The 14,288-nt window shown below is 39.1% G+C and overlaps 1 protein-coding gene across 1 annotated transcript in view; it reads left to right on the forward strand.

Moving 5' to 3' along the window:
- SLC2A9 (solute carrier family 2 member 9) overlaps positions 1-13,860 on the forward strand; it is a 107,664-nt gene extending 93,804 nt beyond the window's left edge. Inside the window, exon 12 of the mRNA XM_064511430.1 lies at positions 10,348-13,860. Within this exon, the coding sequence (XP_064367500.1) occupies positions 10,348-10,605 (258 nt within the window). The 3' untranslated portion in view covers positions 10,606-13,860. The remainder of the gene's footprint in view (positions 1-10,347) is intronic.
- The last annotated feature ends 428 nt before the right edge of the window (positions 13,861-14,288 follow it).

A 14,288-nucleotide genomic window follows, 5' to 3' on the forward strand; every position in this document is an offset into this window, starting at 1 on the left:
AGTAATCCTTGTATAAGCTTATTTCTATTTAATATATTCTTCTTTTTATGGCTAATGAGAGGAAACACATCATTTTCCCTCTGGCAATAGTGACTCACTAGGAAAAAAAAAAAAAAAGCCCCAAACCAAATCTGACCAGAGGAACGCATATATTCTTGCCTCCTCTAAGGTACAAGCCATCAGATATCACATACGTACTTCTACGTCAGTATTTTCTAGTTGTACTAGAGTGTCTCTCTTACATACAGAGTTCAGTCACTACTTCCAGTAGATTTCATGCTGCCCAATAGGATATTCAATGATGAATTAAAAATTGCATCTATTTCTGGTTTAAATTTTACTGACTTCACCTTTCAGCCATCAGGTACTTTATTTGTTGCAAATTTGTGTTTGTTTAAACTTTCTGTTGAGCAGAACAGACTGGGTTTTTTGATAAATAATTTAAATTATAAAAATAATTTTTAATTGTTAGCTGAAGAGCTCATGTGAATATATTTCAAACAACAGAGATTTGTGAATCACTTGCAAATTGTAATGAGTTCATCATTTCACATGATACTGATTCCAGTTCTTGATTTAATGAATTTTTTGAACAGAAGAATAATGAATGGCTTCTTAACATATACAACAAATATACTTGCTTGTCCATAATCGTCATGCTTCCTCTTTCTCACAGGCATATGTATAAACACAAACTATTTCCCAGTCAGATGAACAAAACCCAAATCTTGTAAATGTGTATAAACACAAGTGGATACAGTCACACCATTATTAACGTGACCAGACTCAAAATTATTGCTTGCAGATATTTTTTGGCATCACCTCCCTAGATTCTCTGTTCTGTTTTATGCTGCTGGAAAGAAAATTTGGGGCCTTGCCTGACTTTGCTGGAGCTTTGCCGTTCAAGAATCTATTTTTAAGAGCGGATGTTAGATAGATAGCACAAATGGTGATGCTCCAGAGGTGCTGGAGTGTGGAGGATGGGGACGCTTAGTACATCAGAAACCAGAGTGTTTGTGTATGTGGAAATTGGTGTGATGAGATGAAGCAGGCAGAGGGCACAACAAACGACAACAGCAGAAAAGCACAGTCTAGAAAGCTTGAAAACCACTGGTGCAATAGAATAGGCACGTTAAGCTGTTCCTCTTCAATGAAGTCTCAGGGGCATGCTCTTGTAATCAGATGCAATAGCTGCAACTTATATGTTAGCTAAGAAAAGGTGCTGTTTATTTTGTATTGCATAAGGTAGATACAAAGTATTAGTAAGCATTAATGATTAACAATTAATTTCATGACATGATGTGTCAGTAGATCAGTTATTTTCACTACATGCTATTGCATTCTTATTTTATATTTCAGTTTGTTCCCTTAAATTGTTACAGAGCAGTTAAAGATCACATGGTAAACTAGTATTATGCTGCAGGACAACTGACATAGCGGATTTCTCCAGAAGTTTTCTGTCATAATAATTTTTGTTTCTAGAAGAATGTGCAGAGTCTTTTTGGGTGTTAAAGTCATGAGTGCACATGCAAGAAATACTCCGCTTGCTTTGTGTTTTATGGAAGCTGGAATCTTAGCGTGGATATACTAAACTGAATTTTAGAATGACATGACTCCTTTCCCAGTGTCACAAGGGAGCAGAGACAAGCCAGAGAGGTGATAAGGAAATTAATCATTTTTATCCAGTTTGAATATTCTTGCTGTTTTGTGCTTGTTTCTGTAAACATCTCTTGTCTTACCGCTTTCTCATATTAATCATGGTTAAGGAATAAGGACAAGGAGGTGGAAGAAGAAGGGTTACAGTGGTGCGGGGACACATTCTGGTGCTGAACACAGGCTTTGCCCACCCATTGCCAGCTGCTCACCCCGTTGCCCCAGCAAAGAAAGAGCTTTGAAAGCAGTAGAGGTGCTGGGGAAGTGGTCAGTGGAGGTCTTCAAATTTCTCCCCATGGTTGTACTAGAAGATAATGTAGATTCTTTATCTAAATGCCAAAGAAGAACTGAATTGCTGCTAGAATTCCTTTGGGGGGGGGGGGGGGAAAGGAGACTTAAGTGAGGTTCATTCAGAAGTGGGAAAAAGCTCTTTTCCATCTTGCTAGGCATACATACAGTCCTCGAGGACTGCAGTGACTTTTTCCCTCTTCTTCTGCCGTAGGAGCTTGTATCCTCCCAAAACGGAAGAAAAGCATTGTTCTCTTGCAGTATTTTTGCAGCAAGACTGAGGCAGTGATAGTAATAAACTAAATGATATTTTCCAGCTCTCTGATAGAGAAATAGCACGGTATATCTCATTTTTACAAGCACTTATAAATGTCACTGTGCAGTTTAAAAATATCTTGTCCAGCTATGGAAAAACAGCTTGATTTTGCAAAGTTATAATAGTTACATGCATTCTCCATCATCTATATTTTTGCTCTGTTTCTCTTTAATTGGAAATTGGGGTGTATTGGTAAAGCAGATGATACATCATGCTATAGATTCCAGGGATGAACATTCAGACCTCATAAAGACTTGCATAAAAGTGTCCTAGTTATGTATAGATGCCTGGCTCTTCAGGTTGGGTAACCAAAGCGACTGACAGAACTGACCTCTGTAATCCCTTTCTGGTTCACTGGCAATGGAAAATGATATGTTTTTAACTATGGACAAATGGATCACTGGATTTGGGGCAGACTTTAATTATATTTGAGAAACTGATGGAACATTTTAGGGCTCTCCTATGCCACCCCCTCAATGTCTTCCCCCCACCAGTGATGGTTTTTTTTCATAGGAAGGTTCAGACAACAAGGTGAGGAAGTATTCTGAGCCATAGCTCAGAAAACTAAAAGAAAGAATAGTCTAAGAGCATGAACAAAGAATTATATTAAGGAGATGTTATAGTAAATAGAAAATGTGTTACAAAAGAATAATTTTAAATATTTATTATGAAAAGCCACCTATATCCTCTGTATTTGCACCTAGCAAACACCTTTCCAGTGAAAAGATCCTTGGCGCAGAGTGCTGATGTTTGCCTAACCTTTCTGCGCGAGGACACTGAAATGAGGGCATGGCTGTAGATGTGCAGCTTCTTGCAGTGTGCTGTAGTTCAGGTCGTGCCCTGTTCCCAGGTTGGTGGATGACGCTCTAATTTCTGTGCCCTGGCGCAGGGGGTCACGGCTGGCCCTTCGGCTGCAGCCGTTTCCACTTATCGGAGGCAGGTGCTGAGATGACAGGGAAGTAAAACGAATAGCCGGGTGGAACATCACATCTCCCGAACAGTGAGTGCTTTTACTAGCTGACTGGTTTTTAAGTGAAGAATGCAGAGAATTTAAAAAACCTATCGGTTGAATTTTCATGTGTCTTCTTCCTGAAAGCTTTTTACATGTATTAGGCAGGAAGGCATCTGACAGCAGTAGAGTTCAAATCATGAAGAAATTGGGTAAACATTAATTTTCTTTTCTTTTTAGAGTAAAGTGTCTTGAAAAATAACCCACTTTTGTATACTGTGATCCAGCTGGTGCTCATGGAATACAGGTGTCACCAGGCTTGCGGGCTCGGCTCAGATTATGTACTAGCAAAATGCACAGGCATAGATGTGTGTTTAGTTTTCCCCCTTTCAGATCCTAATTTATTTTCCTCGGGGAAGGAGTACTTCTGAGTTATTACACATCTTATCGGAGGCTCTCTTGCATTTCTGTTTTCTTTTTTCCTTATTTCTGGGCTCGAGATTTTCGTTGTCATTGCCTGAGCTTCATTTACCTAGCCAGATTGTGTTTTGGTTTTCCTATTTCCTTAATGAGTAGCAATACCTGTTGACTTTTTCTATTATGCAATACAGGAATTTGAATAACAAAGGTATGCACAGAAACATATACATCGATTCCCTCAGTCAAGCTATTTTGAGCTTTTACAAATATATTGGATGTTTAAAGTAACTACAATGTATCTGTATTTAGGGAAATAGCTGAAGTTCCTCACAAAGATAAGAAGATGAAATGCAGACTATCCAAATATTAGATAATGGAAAAAGCACTCTTCTTAATTAGAAGGAGCCCACTTCAAGTGTAAAATACAACAATCTGTTAACTTTTATGAGGAGACGCAGGTGAGGGTTGGAGTTGAAATTGCAGTTCGTCCTTTTGAAGATTCCTGTCTGTGTTTTTACTTAAGAAATATATTTCATACATTGTATTTTAGTGTTCTGCCCTTCTTCATTATCCTACACCTTCTGTAGAACCAAAAATTGTGTCCGAAACTGCAGAAGGATGGGGAGTAAAGGTCACACAGAGAGTTTGTGCCCTCACCCATTCAATTCAGTGAGTTGCATGAGTTCCAAGAAAACAATGTTAAGTCGAATGTCTGAATGCGTGAATAATGTATATTGCTGCTAATCATTTTAGTAAGACATCTAACAACTATGGTCTGACCTCACCACTTCAAAGACCCAATTTGACACCTATCTCGTGGTTCTAATTTTCATGGCAACTTCTAAATGCAAGCAGGAGTTGGCAGTGCCAAAGGGGCCGTGATGCTGGAAGCTGAGAATTTAGAAGCTGGGAAGGGAGAGGGATTCGCTTGTTCATCTGCTTCGAGTTGTGGTGGTACTGCAGGATTGTGTGCTGCCTTATTTCAGCCTTACTGTGAAATTTGACTGCAGGTTTGTTTTTGTCTGTTTGCTTAGATTTCCTTCCCCTTGCCCCAGTTCAAAATGGTTGCGTCATTGACTTCACTGCTATGAAATCCAAAAGCAAATAAGAAAACAAAGCAAACAGCAGCAAGTCCCCATGTAGGACTCCAGGGACAAGTAATGGAGAAACCAGACAGAATTCATAAAATGTTGCTGTTCTCTAAATGACAAATCAAGCGGAAATGAAAATAAATGGAATAAATATACCTTTGTTTGTTTCTGGATTGCATTTCCATGTTTGTTTCTGGATTGCATTTCCATGAGAGCAGTGAAAGTCCACAGAGCCCCACAGTTCAATAAGAGAACATCAGCTTGGCAGAGAATAAGAAAATGCTGTTTTATCATTTCCTGGAAGGAGTCAAAAGTTGTTTTAAAAATGCTAGTTTGTTAAGCTTACTAAATCTGCTTCAAAACTTGTTCATTTCCTTGTTCACTCTCCCATGTCTGCCTTAGAATATGTTTTTCTATTTTCATTTATGACAGTCCTACTTAGTAGTTAGGCTTTGCTACAAAATGAATTAAATCGATAATCAACTGATCTGTTGTTAAATAGCACATGATGATCTTCTACTCAACTATTTTTATGTTTTTATAGACTCTGATATTCATAGAATACAAGCTATTAGCCATAAACCTGTTCTCTGCTAGCAGACTTTGGAAGTGGCAAATTGTTAAAATTTTTGATCAAAAAACCAAAAATTTGATCATTGCTTATTTCAGTGACAGATTTTTTTACTTGTTTCAGTTTACTTGACTTGAAAAAATGAGGTTTCTTGCTCATCCATTCTGGCATTACTCTTTCTAAAGTCTGTTTAAAATGGTTAAAATGCTAAAGAATGCTGAATTTCTTTTTTAAAGACAGAAAGGGGAAATCTCTGTACAATCAGCATATTGTATACAAGAGCCCTCCACAAGCTGGGAGTATGTTTATAACCTTTCTGATTAAGCAAATGTGGCTGTGCTGCACCTCCTTGTTCATACATCTCAGTTATGCAGGTACAAATCATCATCACAGTCAGGTTTGCTTGCTTGCCGAACTTGGGATCTGATTTGGGGGGGCTGCTTAGGTGCTTCAGCTTCGATTCTTGTTTGTGGCAATTGCATGCATGTCTTAAAGTCGTATCAGTGTGAAGTGTTTATAGTGAATTGTTTCCTGTTTTTCCATTTTTCTGCAATTACAGCCTTGCTCAGCTGTAAGACTGAAGGGAAAATAAAAATGAATAATTCAATATTCAAGTATATAAACACTGTGTTTTAAATAACCTCCTTAGAAAGCTGATGCCAAAATAGCGGTTTAAAACTTTATGCTTAGCTTTTAAATATCCCATATATTAGTAGTCTGCACAGGGCTTGAAAAATGCAGTGTGAATCCTGTCCTGGAGAGGATGCGTTAGCCTGCTGACTAGGAACAGGCTGTGCGTGTCCAAAGTGCTTTCCCCCAGGGCGCGTATCAATAAGCACGTTTACTGTTCTCATCCCCTCTGCTGTGAACCAGGGAAGGAAGATGATAGTCTTTAATTACCCGTAGAAAGCCTGGCCCTTCAAAGGCATTCACATTTGTATCTGACCGTAACTCTTGAACGCTGGGTGTTGATGGAGCAGGGAGTACCAAAGAAACTGTTGGGGGAAACAGCTAAGCAGCATAGACTATTGTAGGACTGCGTGTTTATGTGTGAAATCTGAAAAGTAATGAAAATTGCATACTTTCAGTGACTTTGTTTCATATTTAGCTAGAATCGTCATTCAGAACTGGCTTGCTTTTGCTTCTTTTCTTTTTTCCCCCTTTCTCCTTTTGCCTTCCCCTCCAGCTCTTTGGACGTGGTGTTTTTTTACTAAGAGTCAAACTACTCTTTCAGTGGTTGTAAGTGTTCAGCTTTTGAACACTGATGCTACTATCCCATGTAATTAGTGAAACGATGTCATAAAGTGCAGAAAAATATTTTATTTACAAATTTCATCATGTCTATAATCATTATTCTCATGTTATTGAGAATGCACATATCAGTGAAGGATCTTGAGACCATGTCCATAGGGCCAAGTACAGAGAGGTGCAGAGTGTCTGCCTTTCTCATTGACATCCAAGACTTCAATTAAAGTTCTTCCTCATTTTTTTTATTCCCAGCCCAGACAGATAAGTCTGCCTCTCAAACTGAGCAGAGATCTGGGGGTTTAGTCCTACAGTGGCAGCTGCACAGTCTCTATAGATTTTTCTCATGTCTAGCAAGTTGTAAGAGTAAAACAACAGAGGGAGACTATGGATTTGGAGGTTACAGACACCAGAGTAAATTGTAGGTATGGACTCCATCAGCATAATATTAACAACAAATAATATAATATGCATATTATAAATAGAAGTATAATAATTTCACAGAACAAAGACTCAGCTCCATTTTCCTGTCAGATATGCCTATCGGTACCTTTTCTGTAGTAGCTGCCATTCAATAGCTGGGCACTCACCCTGTTCCCCGGACATCATCTGACATTCTGGATCACTTGATATGCCGTTACATTAGATATGCTGTGGCCGATCTATTAATTGATCCACGCTCAGTATCTTCCCTCTGGCACCAGCCTGTTCATAATACATCAGAAACTGATAAAACTGAATTAAACAAAGGTCTAGGCTGAGTTATATCTCAGCCATGTAAGTTTTTTTATTGACTACGGAGTCAGGTTTTTACATTCCCTTTAATTACTTTATCCAGTAGTTCTGTTCTACATCCTTTAACAGGATGTGCAATGTAGGTAGACAGTTTCATACTTACGAGTAATTTAATTCACACATGGCATTCTTCTATGCCAAATACAAGTTCAGGTGATATGAGTTGAACTCTGAATGAGTTGCAGAAGGCTGCGAATATTCATAAGTGTTTGTTTTTCTTGTGTCTCATAAATGACAACTGGTTTTAAAGAAAAAAGAGCTTTAACTGTGACTAAAGAATGGCAGGTGAGAGAAGGGTGTCTGGTGATTGCCCTGGGGTGTTCCTACCCAGGAGTCAGGGCTCCATCATGCTTCACAAGTAGGTCAAAGTCTTGGTCTCTTTCCTGCAGGTTTGTAGATTTTGTACCAAAATTTAACTTCTAGCCTATTCTCTGTGGAACTTCATTTAGATGTCCTTGAAGGCTTCTTCGAAAGGGATCTGCAAAAAAGAAAGAAAGCAAGTTTATTACCAATAAAAGTAAATATATTATGTCAAATATATGCAAATAAACTATGCGCTCCTAAGGGTATTCAGTTTGCTCAGATGTTTAGGGAGACACAAATCAAAGAAGGTGATAAACACTCATTTAGATAACAGGTAACAAAGAAATAAACAGGAGTAAGAAAGGTGGCGAGAAGTTGTGGTTGCATCACCAAGAGGTGCAGATAAATGATGGCATCTGGCTGCCAGGCTTATTCATAAAAGGCATTAATGGTTCCTCATCATCACAGAGAAGGTTTGGTTCAATGACAAGTCTAAAAAGAGAGTAACATGTTGGGTGCGTGATTCCAGATTGGAGCCCTACCGTCCAACTGAGAAAAAATTTCAAACATAGAGAATCCAGATGCAATGTTTGGATTCTTAACATGACAGGATGATTTATTGGGAAGTTATTTTTAACAGTAAAACAGTTTACTAAATCTGTTTGCTTCTGCCTCTGTATAATATCCATTTCCTTCTTGGAATATTTTTCCCTCTCATTGCCCATGCTCGTTGGCTTGTGATTGTCAGGTTGTTCAGGAGTTTGGGCTTCTAGGATTTAACAAAAAAGTTGATGATTTCAAGAGTCCATAGTCAGTATTTCAGAGGATACACTTTCTGGCTTTTCCTATTGCAGACAGGAATCAAAGGTCTGAACTAGGTAATGAATTATCCATGGAAAACATTGTGGCTAGATGGATTGGCCATCAGCCATATTAAAAAGCAGCTGCAGAAAAGTTTTTTTTTCTTTTTTCTTTATTTTTCCACGAAAGCACTCTTGTTTTTCCACACCAGATAGGAGGAAATATTGAGCAAGTGAAACATAAAAATAGTCCTAGGAATTGTGCTGCCCCCAAAGGAGGGAGCTCAACCGGTCCATAGTTTAGAACTGGGATAATGAATGAAAGTTGTGGAAAGTCAGGGTTGCATCATTATCAGTGTCTTAATTGTTTCAGATACATACATTTAATGGCAATTGTAAATACGCATGTATACAAAGCTACGTCTCCCAGGAACTCATAGACAGAGTAAATTTTAAGAAATTTTGAATAGGAGCTGAAGTGGTGTCACACAGAGATCTGGCATTTGCTCCAGCTCCATGTGGTGGGTGACCCAGGCAGGTCTGTGAGATGGGGCTGAGGCTGGTGTCTGTCGAAGCACTTGGTGAAGCAGTTCAGTTATTCGAGTTTATGGTGCTCGCTTGATCTTCACCAGACTTTTGCTTCCTCTGTCTTGAGTGATTTGCTGTAGTATAACCTCTGTCTTAGGATACCTGAGATTACGTGCAAGACGTGTCCAGTTTTCCTCATATTCCATGACCTTCAGCAAGGCCCCATGGAGAGATTGCCTGTTTTCTGTAGTTGGAGATACCACTTCTTATTTAATTTAACCTTGTTAATAAAAGCAAGTCAAAAACATGTTCTCTGGACATTTCTTTTTAAGGACATAGATTTAGGCAAGCAGAGGAAGAAGAGAGATGCTCAAAAACTCTTACAGGGAGGCTGGTCCCTTTTATCTTCCTGAAAGGTTGGCGGTACTTTGTTGAACCGGGAAGAGATTTGGTATCCTGGTTCCAGCAAAGTGTAGATGGCAATAACGTAATTATCAAATATTTTTCAAAATTGTGCTATTAAAATGTTACTGAATGCTTTTAAATGAGCTAATATTCAGCAAGCAAGAAATGCTTATGTTTTGATGAAACACAACTCTTTCAAGTTGGCTGGAGCATTTATAATAAATGTCTAAATTAACTTCTTCTGTCTCTGTTCTGTTTTTACAGTGCAGTAAAATCAGAAACTTTCAAGTATGGCCTGTATTTCATTTTCAGTTAGTTTTTACACTTGTCTTTAGCGTGAAAGAAGTATATTTTATGGATTTTTTCTGCTGTAAGCCCCTGTAAACTTAGAAATTATACAGATTTTCGGCATTTGTTTTTTTTCCGTAAATCTCAGAGCTTGTAGCTAGTGTGCTGCAAATGCCTCTGGCTATGACAGTTTTCTCATTTGTTAAGGACAGGTGCACAATATTACAAAAGAGTGCCACATTTTTTGTCCCTCGATTTTGAGAGCTACTTTTCAGAATATTTCAGTAAAAAAATCTGCCTCATTTCCAGAAATACCAAACAACTGCAAGAGGCAGTTGAGCCTTGTGTGTTGAAGACACCATGGTCCCTCCACCTGCTCTCATTGCTCCCGCAGTCGGGAACTGCAGTCTGGTGCCTCCCAGCATCGTCCAGATTGCGGATCTGCGCTCCCCTGCCAGGAGCCCGAGTTTGCACGTCTGTGCTGTACAGGCTGCTGGAAGAACTAAGGATTCCTGCATTTTTATGAACTTCTAAGACACTCTGGCTTGCAGTGAATGCCAGCACTTATTGTACTTGCTTAAAAGTTGCTCCATACCACCCATTTTTTCTTTCAAGAAGTTCTTGATGTTGCTTTTATTCTGACTTTTGTCCCTTTAATACCTAGAATGACTGATTCCTTTGTTTTCTCTTCACAGAGTGGTTTACAGACCTACTGCTTCCTGGTGTTCGCTGCCATCTGCTCTGCAGGAGCTATCTACCTGTTCTTTGTCCTGCCTGAAACAAAAAATAAGACACTTAATGAGATCAGCCAGGCATTTGCCAAAAGGAATAAAGTATCTTTAGAAATGCAAGAAATGAACCACTGTGCAGAAGAAAGGAAATCAAGTGGGGAACAAGAATCAAACTTCACTTCTTCAGTGGACAAGGGGGAAGCCAAGACAGGAGCTGTATAAAACGTGAATGTTCTTCGGGGACGGGGTAAACATGCTCCTCTGATTCAGTACGTTTATAGCAGTGTGCAACTTATATTTTTAACGTTATGGCATGAACTGCTTCCCCCTTGGGTATGTTGTGAGTGTGTTTAAAGTGAGTATGGGTGAATTTGTTAGCAGCTAGGGTGATTCTAGAGGAAATGTGAGGCTGGCGTGGCAGCAGCCGATTAATTAAATTAGAGCCAGAGTTTTTTGGGGGTACCTGTAAACTAGGTGCTGAGGTGAGTGGGGTGGGGAATCTAGACTTGGAGGAGGGCACTGGAGATGAGTTGTGAGCGGATGTTGGCTGAGCACCTCAGTGCATGAATGGTGAGATGTGTGTGCGGTTGGCATGGCGGAGGCGGCAGGAACTGGGGCTGCTAAAAATCAATTCAGACAAACCTGAAGGGGTACCAGCTTGCATTTCTCCATGTTTCCCAATAGTCATTTAAGTTGCACATGAGAACAGAGGACTTGAAAGACCACTTGTGACACTCCTCCTGCCTGTTTCTTTTCCAGCTGTTTTGACTTTCAGTTGCTTCATCCAGACACCTCCCAGCTTCTTATAAATGGAAAGCCCCAGATCCCAAAGGTTTTCCTCGTCTAGCTCTCAAATACTGATCAGCTAGTAGTAGGGTTGCCTGTCATTTTTGGATTGATGACACTGCATTTCTGGTTTATTTTTTTAAGACTATTTATAGAAGCTTTGATGTGAAAGGGAAACTAAACTTCATGGTGAAGTGGAAGAACTATGGTAGTAGGTGTAGGGTGCAGCGTTAAAAAAAAAATCAAACACCAGGTTTCCCAGCCCATTGCAGCTGGTAAAACATTTTTGGAGGAGAGAGAAAGGAGAACGTATCTTTTCTTTTTAAGCTCTTTTTGAAACCAGACTTATGAGCCAATATTTGCCTGTAACCCAATGAAATGCCATTTCTTAACACTAAGATCTTCAAATGAATTTGAGTACCTAATTCTTCTTTAAGCACTAATCTTTTTTTGAGGCATTAGATTCTGAAGCTCTGGGCCTAGTTCATTTTTCTTAGTTTCAAAGCTACTTAATGCTTTGGAAAATTGACTTCAGAGTCTGCTTAATTTCATGACAGAGAGGTTTAGCAGACTGTGTGGGGTTACGTGATCCATTTCCTTCCACTTGGGATTTTTTTAGGCAGATCATCTTTCTACTTTGTAATTGCAAGAATAGTTTTCTTGACTCTTAGGTACCTGGATGCTTAGAGGGGTAATAAGTGCTTTTAAATTAAATAGCTGTTATTTTATATGAAAAGTTGTTAAGTCTTAGAGCTGCTCCCTGTCAGGAGGAAGGCCTAATAAGTAAGTGCAGCATTTAGGGACAGCCAGCTGCTTCCCCAAGGTATATTTACAAATGCAGAAACTCATAAATTTGGGGTGTTTTGAATATGTGTATATATAAATATATATCTACACATATATACACCCCCATATATATGTGTGTGTGTGTGTATATATATTTGTATGTATGTATGTATGTTGTGGACAATAGCTTTCCAATAGTTGTTTTGTTCAGATTTCCCTGAGTTGTAAGATGTTTATTGTTTTGTTTTACATTGTAAATTAAAATCAGAGAACCTAATGTTCATCTATTACTGCTAAATGATATGTACATTATACTGTGATTTATTTATTTGTGGCATATTTACTGCACACATTGTAAGCTGACAATGTAGATTATCTAATAGAGCAATTTCACTATTGGGTAATAGGAGAAAAATGGTCTGATCCTTTAAGCCAGGATTTATGCTCTTTTACTGGGATAGAGGCACAGTAGTAAGTAAGAAAATGAGTAAAGAAATACGAGTAAGAGAATTAAGAATGAGGAATCAGATTTATGATGTTGGTGCTATTATTAAGAAATAGAGTGAATCAGAATTATACCCACTGATAATCATATATAGAAGCTAATCAAATACTAAAGAGAAAAAGGAAGCAAGATGTCTTCTAGTAATCACTTGTAGACTTATACAGCAAATGGGTATGTCCTCTTTCTTGCTTTAGTTGCCTATTCCAGCTGTTATTTGGGGTTTTCTGAGGCTTGCCAAATGGGTGGTTATGTGAAAATCCTCTTGCATGCCACCCCTCCACTCAGTTTCAGGAAAAAAGTCTTCCCCTTCTGCCTATAGGGCATGTATTAGCAGGCAAGTTCAGACCTCCTCATTCCAAGAGAGAAGCACCTTACTTTGCCTTTAGTGCCGCTAACGGCATATGATGTGATCCGGTTTGAGTCAAGGTGGCAGGATTGCAATCCATTATGATTGTTACAGTTAATAGAATTTAGTACTTAGTGGTGTTCTTCAATGCACATTGTAGGCATTAGTTGTTGGTAACATTGCTACTGGATAACTTTGGTAACATGCCTTGTTGTCCTGATACGGCAGTCCTATTGGATTTCCACAACCAGACGAAATCATCTTAGAGTTACTCAAACAGTTGCATTTGGAGCCCAGCTCTGAACAGGTTAGCAGAGACAGTTCAATAGGATTTCCCAGCACAACTCAGGAGCTTGTACAGTATTAACTGCAGGGGTCTGTGGTGTTCTCCTCTGCAACCCCGTCTGCCCATCTCTTACCATACGCGAGATAGGCACACTCCAGATACGCACTTTCTGAGCTGCTACAGGGAGAGCCGCTGCAGACCGAGTCCACCGTGGCACAGCGGTTACGTGCCTCTGCAGCAGTTTGTTGGAGCATATGGTACAGATTAACAATAATTCCAGTCTCCAAACGTATTTGCGCAGATACGTTGCTCACTGTCTGAGGAAGGTGGCTGCAGTCTCCTCTGCCTTGGGTTTTGGAAGTTTCCGAGGAAATTTGAGATGTGCAGGAATTGCATGACTTTCTCATCTCTGACCCTAATGAGTTTTGTGTTCTTCTTAAAGTTGTCCAGCAATGGTTTTTGTTTTTTTTCCCCCCCACTGTTATGCTGCTATGGCTTCTCCAACAATGAGAGGACAAAATGGAAAATATCAACCATTTATTATTTGGTTTTCTTGTTGAATGTATCAGATTGTCTCTAGCCCACACATTTGAAAGTGGGAATACTTTCTGCGGTGCCACATTCTGTTTTGCTGTGACTGAGATCTGTCTCAATTGTGTTTTGTTGTATATGAGTACCGCAAGCGGGTAATGTGTGTTTGATCAGTTATGTCCACACACAATGATTGCAAAATAAAACTTTGGAATTAAACTAAAAAGATGTAAAATCTGTTCTGCATAAATGTGAATCTATGCAGCTGCACAAGTTTCACTGAACATTCCCCTGGTTTTTTGGTATGGCCCAGTCCAAACCCTGAATCGTTTCAAACTCTACCGCTATCTAGCTGGCTGGCTGGGAGTTCTTGGGAGAAAATCATTTCTGAAACTCTATATTTGGTGAAGCATTGTTTAAATTATGCTTCTCAGCTCAGATTCCACCCTTCTTTCTTTCTTTTATTAGGCTTTAGAAATAAAAGTCTAGATGCCAGTGAGAGGTAAATGATTAAAAATAGCTAGTGGTAGCAATAAAGTAGTAATAAGTGTGTATTAGAACTGTCGAATCTGGTGAGTTTTATTTTGCAGAAAGTTGCCATTTGCCATGGGTGCTTCATGTTGCTAAAGCTCTTCTTTCTGTTGTGAAATTCAGTCACATGATTT

The sequence above is a fragment of the Dromaius novaehollandiae genome, chromosome 4, assembly GCF_036370855.1.
Source record: "Dromaius novaehollandiae isolate bDroNov1 chromosome 4, bDroNov1.hap1, whole genome shotgun sequence".
Lineage (NCBI taxonomy): Eukaryota > Metazoa > Chordata > Aves > Casuariiformes > Dromaiidae > Dromaius > Dromaius novaehollandiae.